Source organism: Rhynchophorus ferrugineus, unplaced genomic scaffold, assembly GCF_030347505.1.
Source record: "Rhynchophorus ferrugineus isolate W39M unplaced genomic scaffold, kcgeb_rfMv2 rfM4, whole genome shotgun sequence".
In the NCBI taxonomy this organism is placed as follows: domain Eukaryota; kingdom Metazoa; phylum Arthropoda; class Insecta; order Coleoptera; family Curculionidae; genus Rhynchophorus; species Rhynchophorus ferrugineus.
In genome coordinates, this window is record NW_027472583.1 from 2,664,240 (window position 1) to 2,685,606 (window position 21,367).

Consider the following 21,367-nt stretch of genomic DNA (forward strand, 5'->3'; position numbering starts at 1 on the left):
TAGTTGAGTTTGTTCGATATTATAAAATAAGACTAAGTTGCATTAAATTTATCAAAAAAAATCAAATATTGCCTTCAAAATCGAAGGAATACAAATTTTTGGTGAATGCGACGAATTCAACTCCAATTTGCTGCCATCTTATGGAAAGAGAAGATATTTTTAAAATCGACCCTATGCAACCGTAAATACACAAAAGGCCTTATTTATAGTGTCCTGTAACAAAAAATATGTTAATTTATATATTATTTTATTTAGTACTTTATCAAAAAAAACTTAACTATATAAAACGATAAGGTTCTAAAACGATAAGGTTGGCTCATTAATTATTAAATAAATTAGCAATATATTTGTAGAATTACCGTTAGTTATACGGTTAAATATCAAAACCCACAACATGGCAACGCCTAAACGTTCTAGTTTCCAGTTGGTGGCGTATAGTTGCGCAACTGTCCCATCTCGAATTAAAAAATCCAAAAATAATGAACAACTATCGAGGATAAAATTACGTATCGCCAACCGGGCTGTTCGGGAATGTGTCGCGACCACGGAAATGTGTCGTTCTCGTTTCCCAAGGCGTAAAATTATTAAAATGTGTTACTGCATCAGCTGGAGGCCATTTTGTTTACACAATTGACATAAACATGGAAATAGACTTCTTTTACTTTAGTTCGTTAAGTTTCTAATGTGTATTTTATTTTAAAATGTTCACCCTACCATAACATGTAAGTACTAATTGATTTTAGACTACATCGAACTATCCTTAACAACTATAAGAGTTTTCCGAAAGGCTGGTACAACATGGCGCTTCATTGTTGCTTTTTCTGTTTTAGCGCCAATTTTAAACTTTACTTGACGACCGATTAGATTCTATATTTATTTTTCTGTTCAATCTAGACAAGTTATGTCAATGACAACATATCCACATTATAAAAATAACACCAAAACAAATACCGATGATTGTCAGGAGACATTTGCTCCACTTTCTCACGCTGGTAGAGGCAAAGAGGTTTAATACGTCGTAATATCCGGACTCTTTTTAACGTATTCAACACCTGCTCATGTTCGAAAATCGTTAGAAAGTCTTGTTAATCACATTAACTTCCAACAGATGTCAAATAGACAATATACAGAGAAGATCGTACAAAAGTTAATATAAAGTTTAAAAAATCAGGACATTATTAACTTTTTTATTTGTGTCCAGTTCCTTACGCAATGTGTAAAAAAATAGGTTATATCTGGTTGTCACATATATTTTCTAAATTATTTCTTATTAAAAGTGTCGTATATTTCCTATTTCTTCATATTTGATATTTTTGTTAATCTTGTTAAATAGTTATTTGGGCAATGTAAGTAAGTACTGCTTGTTTTTTAATATAATGGGCATTATAATCAAATAGCAATAATAATGTATGAGTCTGGTAGTAAATGATTTTTATAGCAATTTAAATATTATGTGCATTTATTAATATGAAACAATATTATTGAATAGATATAATAGTCTAATCTATACGTCATAAGAAATTACAGTAAATAAAGGAATTTGAAGCTAAAGGCAAAAGAATATGCAAGAAAGTGTAACATCTTAAATACTATTTTTATTCAATGACTAGCATAATAATAGCAAAATTTATATAATAAGTGATTATTAGAAATATTTCTAATAAGACCTATATTGAAAAAAGGTATATTTATCTTAACAAAGAATAGTATTTTGTAATAAAATATGAAGCAATATAATTTGGGATGTTTATTAAATTCGGTATCGATGAATGGCAATGTTTATATGTGTATTGGAGAGATATTTGGTTTAATTAAATGTATTATAAAGATGTCAGAAAAAGTTAACCGTAATAAATTATATATTTATATTTTTTAATTTTATAAATACTTAAATTTTGTAAACATGAACTCTTCTTCTAATCAACTTATATAAATGCAGAATGGCAACTAATGACGGCACCACGACAGAATTATTCACTGGATGGTCATCCGTCGTCCATCAACCTGAAGATGAGCCCGAAGAGTCCGAATTACCTTCCACAGTGGACATTGGCGTTCTAAATTCGGGACCTTCCGACCTTAACCAACCGCCTCACGTGTCTGAATCCGAATCAGATAGCGAAGATTCCGAAGCGGATTCTAGCGTAAGTATATATCCGCTCTTGGATTCACCCGAAAGTACAATACCTTGTATATTTACAGAATTCTGAGGGAAGCGATGGTTCCCAGTCGTGTTCGCATAGTGAGAGTTCCGACAGCGAGAGCTCCTCATCATCCGAATCGTCATCGCGTAGCCCAAGCCCGGAATTTTCAGTCACCAGTTCGCAGACTAACGAACTGCGAATGACAATAGCCACGGTACGAAAGAGTACCAGCAGTCCCGTGAATGTCGTAAAAAAAGCGCCCCCGGAGGGTAGCAAAGCGACGAAGAGCAGAAAGAAAAGTAGCAGTAGCAGCAGTTCGGACTGTTCCAGCGATTCAGATAGTGATTCGGACAGTGATGCTAAGGAAGCGACCGGTGATGGGATTGGAGTGAGTCATAAACCGAGCGCATCGGTGCAAGCGAAGAAACCAGTGCCTGTCACAAGACTGAGGTTAGCGGAGCGCGCTGTCGTCACGTGCCGCGTCAGCGCTAACCAGGAGAACACAAAGACAAATCCCACTCCTATTAAAGGGAAGACAGCTCTTACCACTACCGTGGCACCATACAAGGATGCACCGACGAAAGATAATCCAAAAGATACCAAGAAGAGGGAAAAGGAAAGTCCAGCTCCTGCAGCAAAAACTAGAGCCTCCGCCAGCAAGGAGCGGGAGAGTGTGTCGAAAGATCCGAGTCTCGCATCCAAACCTAAATTAACCAGCAACACCAGCGTCAAAGAAAACTCGACTTTATGCAAGTTAAGGAGTAACAATGCGTCAACGTCGAGCAACAAAGAACAATCTTTGAGACCTCGGCGCAGTAAAGATGGATCTCGAGACCGAAGCAAGGATAGTACAGCTTCAATAAAAACCCGCCTGACCACTTCAAAGGAGAACAAGGATGGCGCGGCTTCATCTCACAGTAAACGTGTACAAAACACTCCCGGCGAAAGTGACAACACCGCTGGCAAGGACAAGGAAAATGTATGCTCGAAAGAAAAGGAAAAGCCCACTGAAAAGACTGCTAAGTCAGCGGACTCCAAGACTGCGAAGAAAAAGATGCGGGTGAAGAGGCGAAGCAAGAAGGTGAGTGTTAAAATACTTGATAGGTAAAATATGCCGTATTAGATATCCCAAGTGAAGAAGTTGAATAACCGGTTTGTTTTGAAGTACACGCCGCAGTATGATGTCATTTTTAACGTTTTTGTTTTATTGTCGTTAGTATTTGGCCTTAGCTATTTGGCATTGATAAATATTCAAATAAGATTATAACAGAAGGAACGAATTTTTTTACTAAGAATTTTAAGAGAATATCGTTCAACCACTGCGAGTTATATATTCTTTCTAGATTTATTCACATTATTAGTCTATTGAACCATTTGAATTTTAAGTCTAAGCTCTATGGGAAGCATACAAAGATGTATATTATATGATACATTAATATTTTTTTGATTAAGAGAATAATACTTGCTATGGGACTGATAATTTATTATGTAAGACTATTTTGTAGTGAAAGGTTATTGGACATGCCTTATTTTTTGTTCAACCGGTAATTCTTACATACAATCATAAAAATATTAGTCATAATCATAAAAATGGTAAGACTATAATTTCTCCGTGTCTTTTTTTTCAACTCTATTTTCTTGTAAATACTCTATCTTATATAAGATTTGATGATGATCAAGAGAGACTATTTTTTATCATTTTTTACATATCGTTAATTGTATTTAAAAAATGCAAAACTTTTGGAATATGGCCATTATATCATATATTGATTCGAATACAAAATACCATATTTTTAATTTATTCAGTAATGTCTGAAGTCTTAATCCATGTAATGTGTAATGTAGTGCATATTATGCATTATATTAATACGTTTTTGATCAAAACAACATTATTTGCTGTATAGTTCTATCTATGCGAAAACAATTATTAATACATTAACATTTTTAATCAAGACAAGAGTACTTACATCATAGATTTATTATTATTATATCAATATTAATTTTAATGTAGCTAATAGTTTTTAAAGAATGCAGCATCTTGAATAATGGATACAATTGTTCAATACAATATTCTTTGCTCTATCTATACTGATCTGACAAAATCATTACTACGGTTTTTTTAACCGTTCATCAAGGAAATAAAATACTTCTTATATAGCTCGTTTCAAAAAATATTGACTTACATATATTCACATGAGTCCAATTATTCAATACTAAGAATTATATTTTCAGTTCATTTATTGATAATATAATGATGTAATATTGATATTATAATGATGATAATGTTTTAATTTAAATTATCTACACTTTCAAGAGTCTCGCAGAATTTTTAAAGAATACTGAATCTGTAAGAAATATGTTTTAGATAATTATATTTATTTCTGTTACTAAATATTTATCAAAATTCATATCATTCCTACCACTGATGATTTTATATATAATATAAAGAACTCTGTAGTAGATCTTAAAATCTGAACTTTAATTGATGTCATATTCTTAGTTAACTCCTTTTAGTAAAATATCCTGCCTTATTTTATGTGTTGAAGTTTGTAGTAATCTGAAAAAAAAACTAAATTTTGAGAAGAGGTTCCACGTAACGCATATAGAAATGGATCTTTTATAAAACATTAATAATTGTTTAACTGAGACAATAGTACTTGCTACATAGCTAATTGTTTCAAAGAACGTAGAACCTTGAGATATGAACATGATTGGAATGACCATATATTGAATACAAAGAAAGATATTAGTAGTTTGTATAATAAGATATTCTATTGTACTCATTCTAGACGATTATAATTAGATATGTTAAAACCTGTGGTGTGGTAATCTTTATAATCTTTAAACGAGTATCAGTTCCTACTTTCTACTCTTCTTAATTTTATTACAACGCACGATAATTCGAACAATAGTTTTTGAAAAATATCTGAATGCATAGGTCTTGAAAATTGGAACAATGTTGGTTTCGAATAACATGAAGAATCAGTAAACCAATTAATTGATAAATTGATGTGCTCTAACCCCAGAAACCCAAAAAAATATTGGGATTGATCATAAATTGAAGTTGGTATTTAATTGAAGTCTGAAGGAATATCAAATTCGTTAGGACATTTCTGAAATTAGATCATCGAACACAGTTAATAAATATTTATCATTCAATTTTTTAAAAGTTGTTCATGATTATAAATATTAAAGTTGATATCATGTTGAACTAATATGAATCATTATTTGATTAAAAAAATACAAAATTTAAGAAGGAAAAATGTTCTGATTAAGAACATGTCATTCAATGTCTAAATAATTATTCATCATCAACATTAAGTAGTACAACTCGGTGGTAAAGCCGAAAACTTAATATAATGATAATTTAATATGATGCATTATTTGATGAGGAAAAATAATTAAAATTATAATGAATGGTAAATCAGTTCGAAGAAATGAAAGTTAGTGCGTATGAATCTGAATAAATATTTGGTTTTTTAGCTTATTTCTGACATAAGATAATTGAAATCGTGAAGTCGTTCTTCGTGATTATAAATAGAGTAGTAGTAATCAATAAACCCGAAATCTTTAATGCTGTAATGATTATTAGGCTTAATTCGTGTTAGACTTATCTGAATCGCTTATTTTTATTTAATATTGGTAACCAGAAGACTGTTCTCCGAGTCCAGCATTGACGCTAAGCGACGTTAGAGATTGTAGACTACACGCTGCGTAATGGTGGCATCGGTTCGCGGCCCGCGTAACGCCACCACCGTGGCCGCGAGCGAAAAGGAGTCGCTTTCATTGTCGCTCGCCGGTTTATAAATAACACCGCCCTCGTCCTTGAAACGAAATCGACGAGAATCCGACGCCAAACATCGCTATAATTATTTATTACAAATCCGGTTGCTTTCCAGCGTTTGTTTTGTCGCGGTCGAACCACTGAACGCGCTAGCGCCGCTGTGTCGTATAGACCGACGTTGCGGTGGTGGTGAACCGGCGGGCATTGCAGATGATTCACGGTGGATTACGAACGGAACAACCCCCGACGTCGCGTTCGTGTACGGTGTGCGGTGGTTCTTCGTCTTTGTGCGGACGACATGGTGCAAAAAACGAACCAGAACTGGCCGGAGAACGGTAACGGGGGCGCGTACGAGCAGGGCCTTTGGGAGTATGTCAGTGATTTAGTGAAGAGCTACCAGAACGGTCGATCAGCTGATCAGTTCGGAGTTCAGGGTCGCGTGTTCGACGTCGGCGAGGACTTCGAAGATGAGGGGTTTGGAGATAACGCCGTTTATTATCAGGTGGATCCTCTTTTGTATATATAGCGGATTACTATCGGTTCCCGTCAACATTTCTTATAAACGCCGCAATGAAAAATCAGCTAATGCTTAATTACGTATTGTTTCCCGCCAATTTTTTCCTGGTCGAGTCGCGTCAAAACGTATCAACTACATTCGGTTTTCATAAAATCTAAATGTTACTTGTTAAACCAGATATTGAGTCAAGGACCGCTTCAAGTTTAATGATGTAAAGCAAACAGTAATGTTACTTTTTGAAATTAACCCTAAGCTAACTGCTGCAAACATAGTTACAGCACGTGGAATCAAAAGGTGTTTATCTTGCAAACATAATGTGAAGTTCTCCAATCCATATGAATCCTTACTGGATTTTAATGGTAACAAACGGGATCTTTACACATGTATGTTCATGAAATATGTCAAAACGTGTTAAATAAACATGTTTTATAAAAGTATAAGGAAAAATTTATTTTCATTGTTAAAAGGCCTATTTCAGTTTTGTTTTTTATTTCGAAGATTAACCCTAAACTAACATAAGTATTAAACGTAGAAACAGAACAGTGGATTTCTTGCTAACCTAGTGTGAAGTTGTTAAATTGAATCCACCTGAATCCTTCCTGGATTTTAATGGTAACAAACAGGTCCCTTGCACATGTATGTCCTTGAAATGTGTCCTTGAATAAGGAATGCTTTTCTTAAAACGTTTTAAATAAAAATAAACCGAAGTAACCAATTTTTGTAAACATGTTTTATAAAAAAATACATTATCAAATTACAGCAAATACGCGTTCTCAAACTGTCATCCGAAAAATCAATTCGATTTTTAAAGCCATGAACTGCTGCTTGAAGTTTAACGATGTAGAGCAGAATAAAAATTAACTCAATATTAAGAAAGCATTTCGGTTTTGCTATTACTTTTGAAAATAAACGCGAAATCATATCGAAAGGATTTACTGAATTTTAATGATAACAAGCACGTCCTCTACGCACGTATATCCTTGGAATGTGTCCTTGAATAAATAATGTTTTTCATAAACCGCGTTAAATAAAAAAAATTTGAATAACAGCGTTGTCAGTTTGTTTTGCAATCGATTTTCAACTGTACTTAGGGTTACCAAGTATATATTAAGGGGTATTCTATAACAAAAGTTTGTAAAAAGATATTGTAAAAAAATCTCGTTTTTTCGAACAGCCGTAATTTGGCGAAAAATAATATGACAGAAGAACGTATAGAGAAGATTCACACCACATTTTAAGTAAATCGGTACAATAGATGTATTCAGGTATCATGTCGAGAAAAAGCGTTTTGAAAGTTTCAGTTTTAGATACCGCTTCACTATATCTCCGAAAAGAATGTACATTCTTAAAACCCCTCTTAAGGGCAAGGCATATTCTTAAAGAGTTAAGTTTTGGAAACTTTTGACATTTTACCTATTTCAGTTTATTTTAGCTTTGATATTAAACAACATTCTAATATAAATAAAGTAATGAAACAAAAATATTATAAAATATAATTTATTTTAACATTACAGTACATCTAATGCATATTTTATCGAAGGACTCAAACTAGATTAACTAACATTAACATTAAATCATAATACCACATTGGGAAAGTTTCATTCTCTCACTGTCACGTTCTGAGCGACTATTCAAGTCAATAACTAAGCTGTTAATTTACAAACTAACAATAGTTCACAATTCCACCATTTGTCAATTTCTTTTTCTGTGTGTCTGATAAAGTTCATCCAAAGCTAAGGGTGTTATTGTAGACAATCCTTTCCTTATATCCAAACAGTTCTTGCCTGTATATCTTTCTCGACCTGCATACCATAGCAATTTGAGGTGATTAAATATGCAGTGATAGGGAGGAAGACGTTATGCTCTGTGGCCATATTATTCAGCCATCCTATCTACTGTGTACATCCTATCTTTTTTCAGGTGTATTTCTAAAAAGGTAAATACAATTAAACATTTTTTAAATATTTACCAAGTAACAATTTGAAATATTTCATTCTTTAACACGGTGTCTTCAAAATTTAATTTATGTTTTACAGTGGCCTTTGCCCACCACTTATTCGGATTTTTTTTTATTTCTAGCATGAAGAACAATATATCGGCAATGAATTATTTAAGAATATTATGATTTACAACACCTCATCAAATGTTATTCTTTTACTTTTTTTCATCAACTTTTGTTTTCTTTACTCTTTTCATTAGCATCTTGTCACTTTTGAAATACCTGTCTGTACACAGATTGAAATCAAAATGACAAACTCAAAAAAATTAAATCTATTCTATATATTTCTTAATTATTCGCATGTCTATTTGGTATGTCATAGTAGGTATTGGAAATAGAATATTTGATGATTTTCTTGATAGTTGTATGAAGTATATATAGTTGGCAACCGTAGTCGTACCCAGTAAATCGAAATAAAATGGAAACAAAACAGTGTTTAATTAATACTTTCAATCCGACGATGATGCGTATCTTCAAAAGTAGATTAATTTCGAATAAAACCTGTTTAAAACCCGATCAAAGGTCGGTTAATTCGCCGGCAAAACTAGTATGTTATTTTTGCAATTCTCATACACGTCGTGTAGTCGATTTTTTAACGATTCCGAAACGCCCACGGAATTATATTTTCTAATTTCAGGTGAACACGGTGCCGTTTGTGTTTTGATCGCGCTCCCACCGATTTCGTGAATCTCAATAAATCCATACGCCGAATACGCACCGGGTCTCATTGCCATTCGTACCGAACGCCATTAAAACTATTTTGAAAACCAGATTCCGCGCGATGCTCGTGATATCCATTTCTGACGGGCTTACAACGCCGGTTACGTAAACGGCTGTTGTTTTTTTCTCCTTCGTTTGTGTTCTTTTCCTTTCCTTCTTCTTCGGCTCGTTTATCTTGGTTGGATCCACGCGCGGGTTTCTCGCCAATCGTCGGTCAGCGGCTAGCGCGGTTTTTTTTTTCGGGTATTATTATTTGGCGGACGAACCTTGGACGATATCGATGACCTGGGCCCCGCTGATCGAGAGGGAATTGATCGCCGGCCAAGATGGAGGACGGGGAAAAAGTCACCGATGTCTTTGAGGAACTGGCCGGCGTGCGGTGGGTCAACGATCCGGCTCGATTTTGTAACGTCGAGTTGTACGCGTGGTGTTTTTTTCTTCTCCTTTGTCCGAGACGAGAATCTGTTGTCTGTTATTTGAGTTTTTTGTGTGTTCATTTTTGTTGTTGCAATATGTTTCTCTTATACGAGCTGAAATCTTTGGTCTGTCGGTGGTTAAATCCAAATCGATCAATGTAAAAGAACTAATCTGATTTCAAATAATGCTCTCTTTTGCTCTAAGCTCTAAAAGTAGTGACTACGCGATAAAAGACAATGATTTTTTGTTCAAAAAGTCAAATACAAATATAAATAATAATTGGACGAAGAATGGTCTGGTCTTTAATCACTTCCAACAATTCGATATATAAATAGATCAATTTAAAACATCATCAAGGGGTTCACAATTATGATATTATTTTGTCTGCTTGTTTTAGTTTGTGTAATACGGATATTTTTTCCAATAACAGAGATGACGTCGAATATATTACACCAAATGCAGTTTGTAAAAATATAAAATTCGTTTTTCTTCTCATTTTACACTTATTAAAGAGACAGAACGCTACCTAATGCGTGGGAACATGTAACCGAATCAGTCTTTAACATTCAATTTGTACTAGTATTGGTCGACCCTGTTGCCAAATGTACGCAAGATTCTTTAAAATATTAGTGATACTGTGGTGGTGGTTATAAACCGGCAAATGATGTAAACCAAAATTCTTAAGTTTATGCGCCATCATTGCAACGTTTTGACTTCATTTTAATGATTTGCATCAGCAGTTTTATTTGACGGGCTTTACATAGTTTACACATCAGTTTAGTAGATAAGTCATCTTTGTAGATATTGATTGAGGGTTATCAAAATAATATTATCTCGAATTCAATATTCAATGAATAATCACTCGTCAAATGTCAAACAAAAGGTATCAACGTTGATCTTTTATATAGGATTTAACATTGTCCATTTTTATATCTTTTGCGCAGTTCAGTTGATTCATATGGTTGTCAAAATATCTTTTTTTCAATCACCTTTCTCTCAGCCTCAACCTGAACACACTTATTTTAAACATTGCTCGAGGTAGGCGAAGAGCTACAAATCAAGCAGTTTTAGTTCTGATGAATAAGCTGTATGTTTAAAAAACTGTACTTAAATTGGTTATTTTGACCGTGAAATATTCCTTATATTCGTATAAAAGATAAGGTATTTTTTTAATTATTACTCTTAGCGATTCATCAATCTGCCCAATGGCCAATCAGCATTTCATATGATTATAATATATAAATGACATGAAGAAAATCACGTCGTTAATTTATTTCTTATGTCAAATTTATTTTTGATAATTGCAAGATCACCTGGCTAAGCCGGCCGATCGACTCCAAGGTCAAATCGTTTTGGTCGCAAGACGATGCTCTGGGTTTGGTGGGACCAGAGCGGCATGGTGTATTACGAACTCAACAGTTGGTTAGAGATTTCATAGTGTTCGCTACCGACATCAATTGATCAATTTGAACTATGATTTGATCGAAAAACGTAAGGAATGGTCCGAAGACACGGTAAAATGTTTTTACAGCACGATATCACATAAAGTAAAACCGGCCAAGGAAGTGTTGAAAGTACTTGGATGGGACATATTATCACATCCGCCGTAATCTCCAGATCCTGCCCCGCCCGACTATCAACTTTTCGCATCAATGGAACACGCTCTTGCAGGGCAACACTTCGCCAATTTCGAAGATGTTAGAAAATCGATTTGCTCAAAGGACAAACAGTTTTTTAGGGATGGCATCCATACATTTTTTGAAAGATCGGCAAAATATGTAGTATATAATACTAATTAACCTAAATGACAGTTTTTTTATGAAAAAAAATAGTAATAACTTTCCGGTAGAACCTGGCAAATTTGTTTTATAAAACACTTAGTATTTATTACTGGTTTAAATAGAAATATGACAACCTTGCTACACTCGCAAGATCCATTACAGACATCTGAAGCGAACGCATTGTTATTCCGAAGGCGACGGAACTCTTGTCACCTCGTAACCAATCTGAATTCTAAACGGTCTGTCTATTGTGTCGGCAATTATTTCTGGCATGCAGAATACGCGCGCTGTTTGAAATATTTAATTTAAACAGAATCCTTCTCCCGATAGCTATACGATTTATGAGCGTGTGCATGTGTGTATGTATTCGTGGCTAATTCACCTTCGCCGGCTCTCAATCGCGGGGACGAGAAAAAAGCGCGCGTCGACCGTTTGTTTGTCTTCTTGTTTTCGCTGTAGACTTGTTTGTTTAGCGAGAATACTGCTGGGTGCTGTCGTCCACGCCTAGACGGCTCTGGTTTTTGTCGTTGCATAACCTCACTTTGTTCAATAATATCGATAAATTGGATAACAGGTGGCGCTTTGTTTCTGGTCACAACGTCATAAAATGCGAATATGGCAGTAGTGTGTCCAATGTAAACTTTTTAGTATTCACTGTTATCCGACGTTGTCAACTTCTGGAGAATTGCCCAATCTGAGGGGAATCTCATCGTAAATATAATATCCATAGTCCTGTACTGATATTTTAAACACTGATTTCGGCAATTTAACACGTTTTCTGGAATTAAACGAAATGTATGCTGAATGAAAAGCTGAAGACAGTATAGTTGCTAGTGCAGATTTCTACAGAATATGCCTAGAATTTTATATTACAGTACGCCGGACATTACCGAGCGATTTGATTTTGATTGAAATTTTTCTCCTAAATTTGGATTATTGAGGAATTTAATAAATTAGTATTGGCAACACTGCTATTGGTCCATTGGGGTGTCACTCTTTCGAAATACTTAACACTAGCATTTCTATCACACTGTGTCATCTCATTAAAAACATAGTATAATGGCTATTTTAGGTTTGCTAGAAGTATTCCAAACGGACCTAATTGATAAAAATTAAAACTGAAAACTTTAATTACTACATTAACACAATTTTGACGTGGAAATATATTTGAAGCCTTCTTAATTGAAACTTATTTCCAATTGGTTTTATTTTTATGGCTTTTATAAATAATAGCATCTGCATTTGCACAGGTCGAAGTTTTTGTTCTTTTTCCAGAACTGCTGGAATATTTGTTATTAAAATGCAATGAAAATATTATTGCTACCGTTGTTCAACTGCTTGATTCCTGTTTAGATAACGTTGAAACATACGAGATGTGTTCAAAAAATAACGGGGATTTTGACATTTCGCAGAAAGTATTTATTAATTTATTCTTATATTAGTTTCCCTATTTTTATATTAGTTTGATGTATATTGTTTTTTAACTATTAAGTGTATAAACTAATTTTTACAGATTGTTTCTTCGGATTTCGAATTATACTTAAAGTAGAATGTTCGGAAGGAAATCAATATAATGTTTTTGGTGTGTTTACAAATAATGTTTATGATATATGTAATTATCGTTAACAAAGTTTTAGAAATGGTTTTTATGTCGACACAAGGCGTTAGAATTCCAAAATTAAGTTTATTATTGTGTATTATGAATGAAATATGTAATAAATTTTCTGAGAATTCTGCATAACGTGAGTTAATTTGAAAGATATTGATTAAATCATATTCAAACACAAAGATATACATTTTACCAGTCATATATGTTAACTTTCCGGAATTCTTACATTTTTTAAAGATTATACCATCATTTCGTAGTATTTAAAATATGTTTCAAGCTATTGGAATCTTGGAGCATGTTCGCTGCCGCTCATAGGTCGATTAAAAGTGGTTATTTTAATTTCGGAGTATGACGCAGAGTGTTTCGATTCTGGTTTTTTCAGAATTCGAAGAAATCGCCTCGGTCTTGCACCATTCATATTTTTGCAAAATGCGAAATATTCGATCTTTCTAGCATTATTTTTATTTTTCCCCTACAATGAAAGTCTGCTAAATTTACGAGAATTACGAAACTGTCAGTGCTACGACAGTTTTAAAAAATGAGTTTTTTTTTACTGTTTATGGGTAATCGATAATGGGCCTTCTTAGAAAGTTTTGGTATCCGTTCAGCTGGTCTTCCGAGTATACCCTCTCGGCTTTTAGAGGGTTTTTGTCACTTTCCAATAAAAAGGGTAAAAAACTTGTTGACCCATTGTTAGTAAAAAGCAATAACCATTAAAGAAAATATATTTGGAATGAAATACTTTTTAAGACGATTATTGATTTAAAATTAACAATTAGGTCATATAATTTTACTCATGTTAGTTAAAATATATGGAATATTGAAAATTGGTAAAAGATGGATTATTTTAAAAATGCAATTTTATTAAAAATTAAAAGAAAAGGATTTACAGTAATATATTTAACTATAATAATTAATATAATTGAAATTGCTTTGGTATATCAATATGAACATATTAGCAAGTAAGCTCCATTTGCAATTTTGTTTTAATTCTGAGATCGGAAGAAATCTACAGATGATACACATCCGTTGTTTTTAGAAATCACATCGTAATGGCGATTTTAGTGAAACGACAGCAAAAATCACAATATCATCAGCAAATGCAGCCATCGTGATATTTTCCATTTTTAATACATCATACGTGTAGAGTTAGTAAAGAATTGATCCCAGTACACTTCCTTGTGGTACACCTGCTTTAGCTTCTGGTATTGTAGAGTAGGCTTATTCATATTTGACTATAAACATTCTGACTGTAATGTAAGATTTCACTAGCTCAGGGTATTGTTTCGGTAAAATTTTGTGTAGCTTATAACAAGACATGCCTTTTTACCTTCATAAGCTTTTTCAATTACATCTGTTATTCTATGCATCTGGTCAGTAATCGAATGTTTTTCTCTCTATAATATGTACAATTTGCAGCGTTATATCGTTTGATAATAAAGAAAGCCCTTCATATTTTTCTCAAATTATCTTGTCCACAAATTAATAAACACCCTTGACCCATCCCTAGGGTTCCCCACCTTAACCGGTAAATTGCACTCTGCAAGAACGAACAAGGATCACAAAGAATGTCAAACGCTGAAAACAAACTGCCTTTATCGACAAAGAAACAATGCATCCTCTCCCATCTGCCGCATTCACCAGACATTGTTCCTTCCGACTACCACTTTTTCTAACTGAAGAATCATGGTCTGAGCAGCACCACACTTTTTCGAAAAACCCTAAAATATTAAATATAAATATTACTTGTACTAATTTGTATAAATGAAACTGTCAAAACGTATTTATTTATATATCCTATATTCTATGTATCTTAGTGTAATTTGAAAGAATTTAGAACACATGGTGTTACTGTGTATTAAATCACATCAGATACAATTGTCAATCAACTTCATGTTGAAGCCTTACACTTTACAGGCTTCACTTTTTAGTATGTGTCATTTCGTCAAAGTGTGAACAAAATAAGTGTTTCAGCGCCTTGAAAATGTCTGAATTTGTGCTGAGTAAATCGCTTATGGCGACCATGCTTCATCGATTTCAACATGTAAATACTGGTTTCGACGTTTTAAAAGTGGTGATTTTGAAGACCATGACTGCGAAGACAAACAGCAAAAATCTGGGAATGTAAAAAAAGTGAAGACGAGAATTTGAAGGCATTACCCATCAATTGGTATCGCTATCGACTACAATTCGAGAAATACCAGCAAATACACAACAACGTTTATCCTTCAGCATGACAGCGCTCGACCACATGTTGCAAAACCTGTGAAAACATACTTGAAAACATTAAAATGGGAATGTATGAGTCGTGCCCTGTCTGAGCAGCCCTTAACTTGTGAAGATACCCAAAAATGGATTGATTCATAGATAACCTGAAGAGATACGTCGTTCTTTCGAGATAAAATCCGTAATTTGCCTGAATGTTGGGAAAAAATAACAACTATCGATGGACAATACTTCGAATAAAATACATTAAATAATTTTTTTATCCTTTAAAACTAATTTATAGGCCTAATACAATTAATAAAATCTGAAAATAATTTAATGCCAGTTATGAGTTTTATATTATATCTTTCATGGTGCTCTATAGGCAAGTCTATATAAAAATGGGCAAGAGCAACCGAGTTTTTTAGCGACATTCAAAATACCTATTCCTGAAACCTTGATTTTCAAAACTATGATTGTAATGCGATGGAATCCGTTGGGATAGCATTTAATCGTGATAATTTGTTTTTGTACATTTTTAATGTATTTATTTTATGTTCGTAACATTTTAATATTTCCAAAATTACAAAGAAAGAAAACTCGTTAAAAATACCACGCACACAATGAATTTACGGAACGAGTTGAATTTTACATAATCAACAACTGTTTCGGGCATTTCCTCCGTGTTCGTTTCCGAACGTACGGACGACATTCTATAGCTCTCACGATGCACAGAGAGAACGTTTGGCCGCCGTCCAACTCCAGTTTACAACATTCTATTTAAGAAAAATACTTCGCGCTTAACATTTTCACCAGAGCGTAATTTACTACGGGTAAATCGAGGTCAGATAATTCGAATCAATCGATCATGCAACGATAGTAAGTTATAGCTCGGTGAAAAACTAACGAAATAATTTGACATTTTATGCTATTGTTAACGTGCATTGTGCATTTTATTGTTTCAGGCTTGCTTTCGACATAATATCTCTCGTAACAATAATTTAGACATTTGTAGCAAAGTTTGTTTATCTTTAAATTATAATGATAATTCTTAAATAGTCAACATTTTCTTGATGTAATTAATTATTAATGAAAATTATTCTTGACTATTGTTATTATGGTAATTTTATTTATTGCTTTGGTTTTACCGTATTCAGTTAAACAATCAATTGCAATGGTTTTACCGGGCTTAATAAATAATAACAGATAAAATATAATATTTCCAATAAAACAGCCAATGCACGTCATAGGTGACATGGAATATATTGTCAAATACAGTTTGTTAAAATGTAAAATTTCATTTTAAATTCGGAGCAAATTTTTCCCTCTCATTTTACCCTACTTAACGTAGGAACATGTAACCGAATTAGTCTATAAAATTCGATTTGTGTTGGTACTGGTCGACCTTGTTGTCAAACGTCTACACAATTCTTCAAAATATTAGTATTAATAATTATTAATAATTAAACGTTGTAAACTATAATTCTTAGTTAATGCGGCAACATTGCAACGTACTGACGTCACTAACTTTGTATGGCATTTATTAGCTGTTTTATTAAATAGACCTGTTCATCAGCAGTAATACTAAAATTCTACGCCATTTTAATATTTCATCTTTTATAACGCAGCAAATATTTCATAAAATTAAGATCACCTGGTGTGTTACTTCAAATCAATCACAATCACGCAGGGTTCTTAAAAGTGCTTAAGATGTTTTTTATTTAACTTACTTCTTTATCCAATAATTAACCCTTTATGTTAAATTATCATATATTGAACATTAAGTAATTGCTTGCTTAATAGGCAATAGAAATGTTATTGATTTCAACATGATATAATGTCACTATTTTAAATAGAAGTAAGGCTTCCCTCAACTGAAAATTACATTGTGGAAATATATTTAGACATTTTTTACCTAATAGAAAGTGCTTACTTTTTTTAATTCAAAATATTTTGATGAGATATATTAATTAAAATGGTATTAAAACCATTTATTACGTCCGGAGAGATTATTATTAAATGTTTTATCCACGTTTTTTCTCTTAATTTAAGTTATTCCTATATATTTATACACAGACACGACAAACTATATACATAAGTCTAAAAAAGTCAATAAATATTTAATGTTTGATATTAAGCCCAGATGTTCATTTGTGTTTTTTTTTTGTCATCACAACCAAATATCTCCCGCGTCACTTCGGATAGTGGCCAATGAATTGTCGTTCCGAACGGTACTATTTACATGTCGCATGGTTCCGTTTAGACTTCGTGAATTATTTCCGTTATTTTGAATTGTTTCTTGTTTTTTTTTAACGTTTTCATTGCCAACGTGTAAGTTTCGTAGTGTTTTTCTTTGCTGTGTTGTTATTTTTGTTGTATTTGTTGATAGTAGTGAATTAAGAACAATGTGAACGCTGTTATTTATTCGTGAATTCGTGAATGTTCCTTGTCAAAACATATTTGACATTTTTTATTTTATTTTAATTGATTTCTACGGTATTTTGTGTAACGACACAATAACATGCCATCCGATACAATACACAATATTTTATGATATTGAATCCTATCTTATATTTTTTTAAAAATCAGTCACATTGTTGAATAAACTCGTAATTAAAATGTCACAGCTGTATTCAGCGGACCTATTTATAGCTTTATTACATGGATTTAAACAAGCAATTATGTCATTAGGTTGAGAACGAATGGTCAAACACGATTCACAAACATTCATCGATTGTGGAGAGAAAAATGTTTTAATGTAATTAATTTTTTTGCAACAACATTTTATGATTCACCCAATGTAGCAAAGTTAACTTGACATAAGTCCCAGTTTTCGAAATTATTTTCATTTTACTGTTTAACAGTTTAAACTAGCGTTGGGAACTATCGACTGAAAACGACTATTGACTATTTTTTACTATCGACTTTTTCAGTCGTGTATTTTCAGTTACTATTTTCGAACCTACTACTATCATTCCATTGATTTTTAACATTTTTTTAACGTGCCGTCCTAGCAACGATCTTGAAAATAATGTGTGAATAATAGAGAATAAGTAGTGTGTGAATTTATGCTTACATAGATTTATATGTAATAAATATGGTTTTATGTTTTGTTTGTAGTATTATAGTAAATAACAATATATTTTACATATGTAATAAGGTAAAAAAACAGCATTTTGGTTCTTTTATAGAAAGATAATGTTGACAGCATTTATGTTATCTTGGGAACTAGTTGGTCTTTTTTTATTGACTTTTCCGATTTTCTAAGTCTCTATGCCAGTTCAAGCTTTTGGAATGTTAAAACTTCTTTCTTTCGCGTTTCAACCAATAGCAACATTAAATAATCATAAAATACTCCTTATTAACGATAAATAAAATTATTATTGTATTTAAAAAGGGTGCGATGGTTAAATATTTGATAAAGATTGATTGAAAAAATACAATACAAATATTTAGTAGTTTTTACTCCATTCCTCTTTACAATCAAGGCAAATATATGAAACATAAAAAAACATCATTCAAAATGAAACTGTTATAAGGAATAAGAAAATTCGAAATAGAAATTATATAAATATAATAGAAATTGGAATGAAATAGAAATATACCAATTAATTCATTATATTATGTTATTGTTACTTTCCAAATATTAAAATACGATATTTAATCATTATTTGAGATCATTATTCTGTTCCTTTTTTCACACTTCCACTTACCAATTTAAAATTAACAGATCTGTTCAGCAAAGAGAATCAAACAATTATCTCCATCTTTTCCTCTCTCAAAATTAGTACGGGAAGGAATTCCTACATCTTCGCCTGTTATCACTAATAGAAAAACAGATGACGTTTGACTGAAATAGTAATTACTATTTTCAGTTGCTAGTTTTTTTACTATCGACTGTTTCTACTATTGTCAGTCGACAGTTCCCAACGCTAGTTTAAACCTAATACAAGGCTTCGTGACCCGAAGCAAGAAATGTTATGTTTAGTGAAACATAAAAACCTCCCTTGAGACGCTACTGGTGCACACCGGCCTGACCTCACCCTTTTTCCGCTCGTTCAAGTCACAACATACGCGCAGTTCACCCCTCAGTTGCTTGCGACACACGGGTACGGCGCCCTCTGATGTCATGTCATGTTGTGAAAAATTCATTCCCGTCTGCTTTAGTCGCGTGATTGTCGGTTTTCTCCAGTGCAATTGTGGAAGTGCGTGTTTTCCCGCGCATTTTCCCCATTAGCCCCAAGTCCCGTAACAACGTACGCTGGTTATTATGCGTAAAAATCTCGGAAAGTTGTCGCGGGTCTAACTAAATAGTGAAAATGAAGGCGAATAGTGATTGTTCTATGTTGGGGGACTTAAGCCCGATGACCGTTACGTTAGATAAGGTTTGTGTACAGTTTAACGGTTGAAGCACGAATATGTAACGTTTGATACACACACTTAGGATAACATTTTATTATTTTTAATTATTACTCGAACCGAAAATGAAATTCTCCAAATAAAGTTTTTTGAGAGCTTTTCGAGATGTTTGTTTTGAGTTAAAAGAATGTTTAATATATTTTGAAAAAAAAAATTTAAAAGTATTTTAACACAATGTAATTGTAGCAAATATTTATTATAATATGGTTTTAAATTTATATGGAATAATATTTTTGAAAATATATTTTATTGTTGTATTGACCACCTGGCATACTGTACACATTTAGTCTGTAAAAATTTCTACATTTTTTGTGCTTTATACACACATCTAACAGGGTTTTTCGTTTATTTCACTCCAAAATACACATATTTTAAAAATTTCGTTTTTATGTAAGAGTCGTATAAATATATAGTGAAAATTTTTGCTATTTTCATTTTTTTCTTTTCATTTTCATTGAAAGAATTGCAAGTTCAAATGAAAATTACAGGAATATAAAGAATTTTACGTTGAATCGAATAATATAATCAGTTTATCTATGTTTTGATCGTGAAATTTTGCTTTTTTTGTCGTTTTCAATATTTTTACTGTCATTTACGATATATTTAGGAAAATTTGGGATGTATATTAAAAATAATAAATTCTAGAACAATTTAACATGGTTTTCGTTTATTTCACTCCAAAATACAGATATTTGAGAGTTTCGATTTATCTGAGACTTTAGCCTTTATTATATTAGTGGTTGATAATATCCGACCCTAAGATTTTGGAAATCAGTAAGATTGTAACCGTTTTATTATAATCATATATATTATATTAATGACATTGGAATATACTGTAGGTAGTAAAAAAATATATTATGACAACTCTGATATTTAATTAAAGAATTAATTGTTTTCAATCAATTAAACTAAAGTTTCACTTAAGACTTTTCACTTTAATTTTTCTTAGATTGAATCTAACGAGATTGCGTATTTCCCGATATATCAATTACGCATATATAGATTAAATTGATCCGAAATAATTCCCATTTTGTAGCGTGAAATCAAACTTTATACACCAATTAATATTTTCCATTTGGCGCGATGGCATTTTTCCACCTTTATGCTTCTGTGATTCAGCGTTTGTAGAACTTCCGGCCTCTTATCAATAACAACAAAAAATCTACTGTGGATCTAAATAATCAGAGTTAAACATGTTAACACTGTTAAATTGAGAGTTCGGAAACGTTAAAAAACATTCAAAGACATTCACAAACTTCCAAATAGGTGGCAATTAAATGATTTCAGAATTTCATGATAAATTTTCCTTCGCTGTTAATAATTCATTAAAAAAAATGCTTTAGTGGATATCCGGAATCAATTTTACTAACTAAATTATGAAAAATCTACCCCATTATGGTAATCCAAAGATAATACTTCAAAAAACATGAATCAATATATCTGCTAATTACTTAATATTATGTAAAAATGTTTGTTATTACTGTGTAACAGTTTTAATTTTTAAACCTTTTTTTATTTTTTTAGATGGCATCATTACCTTTATCCCGAAGCTCCACATATTCAACATCTGAGTCGGATTCATCGGACGACCTCTTGGCATCATCGTGCAGCCTCCAAGAAATACGCCAAGAGGATTTGGCCGCCATACTGCCAGATCAGAACGAATGTAACGACTTTAACGATTTCGATAAAAACGCCAAGGTAAATATTTTTAATATCAATAACCTGTAGTTTCTTGTGAATGTCACGAAAACTACAATCAAATGCATTTT

General features: G+C 32.6%; 1 protein-coding gene across 3 annotated transcripts in view; it reads left to right on the top strand.

The window, feature by feature from the left end:
- The first annotated feature begins 392 nt into the window (after positions 1 to 392).
- The window catches only part of ash1 (histone-lysine N-methyltransferase ash1), a 28,982-nt gene continuing 8,007 nt past the window's right edge, over positions 393 to 21,367 (top strand). For 2 of the 3 annotated variants that reach the window (XM_076403465.1, XM_076403466.1), the window contains exons 1-4: positions 393 to 722; positions 1,940 to 2,144; positions 2,203 to 3,225; positions 21,120 to 21,296. In XM_076403465.1, coding sequence (XP_076259580.1) covers positions 1,941 to 2,144; positions 2,203 to 3,225; positions 21,120 to 21,296 — 1,404 coding nt within the window. In that variant the 5' untranslated portion in view covers positions 393 to 722; position 1,940. Of the gene's footprint in view, positions 723 to 1,939; positions 2,145 to 2,202; positions 3,226 to 6,106; positions 6,431 to 21,119; positions 21,297 to 21,367 lie in introns of those variants that run through there. The other variant, XM_076403467.1, reaches the window with a different exon arrangement.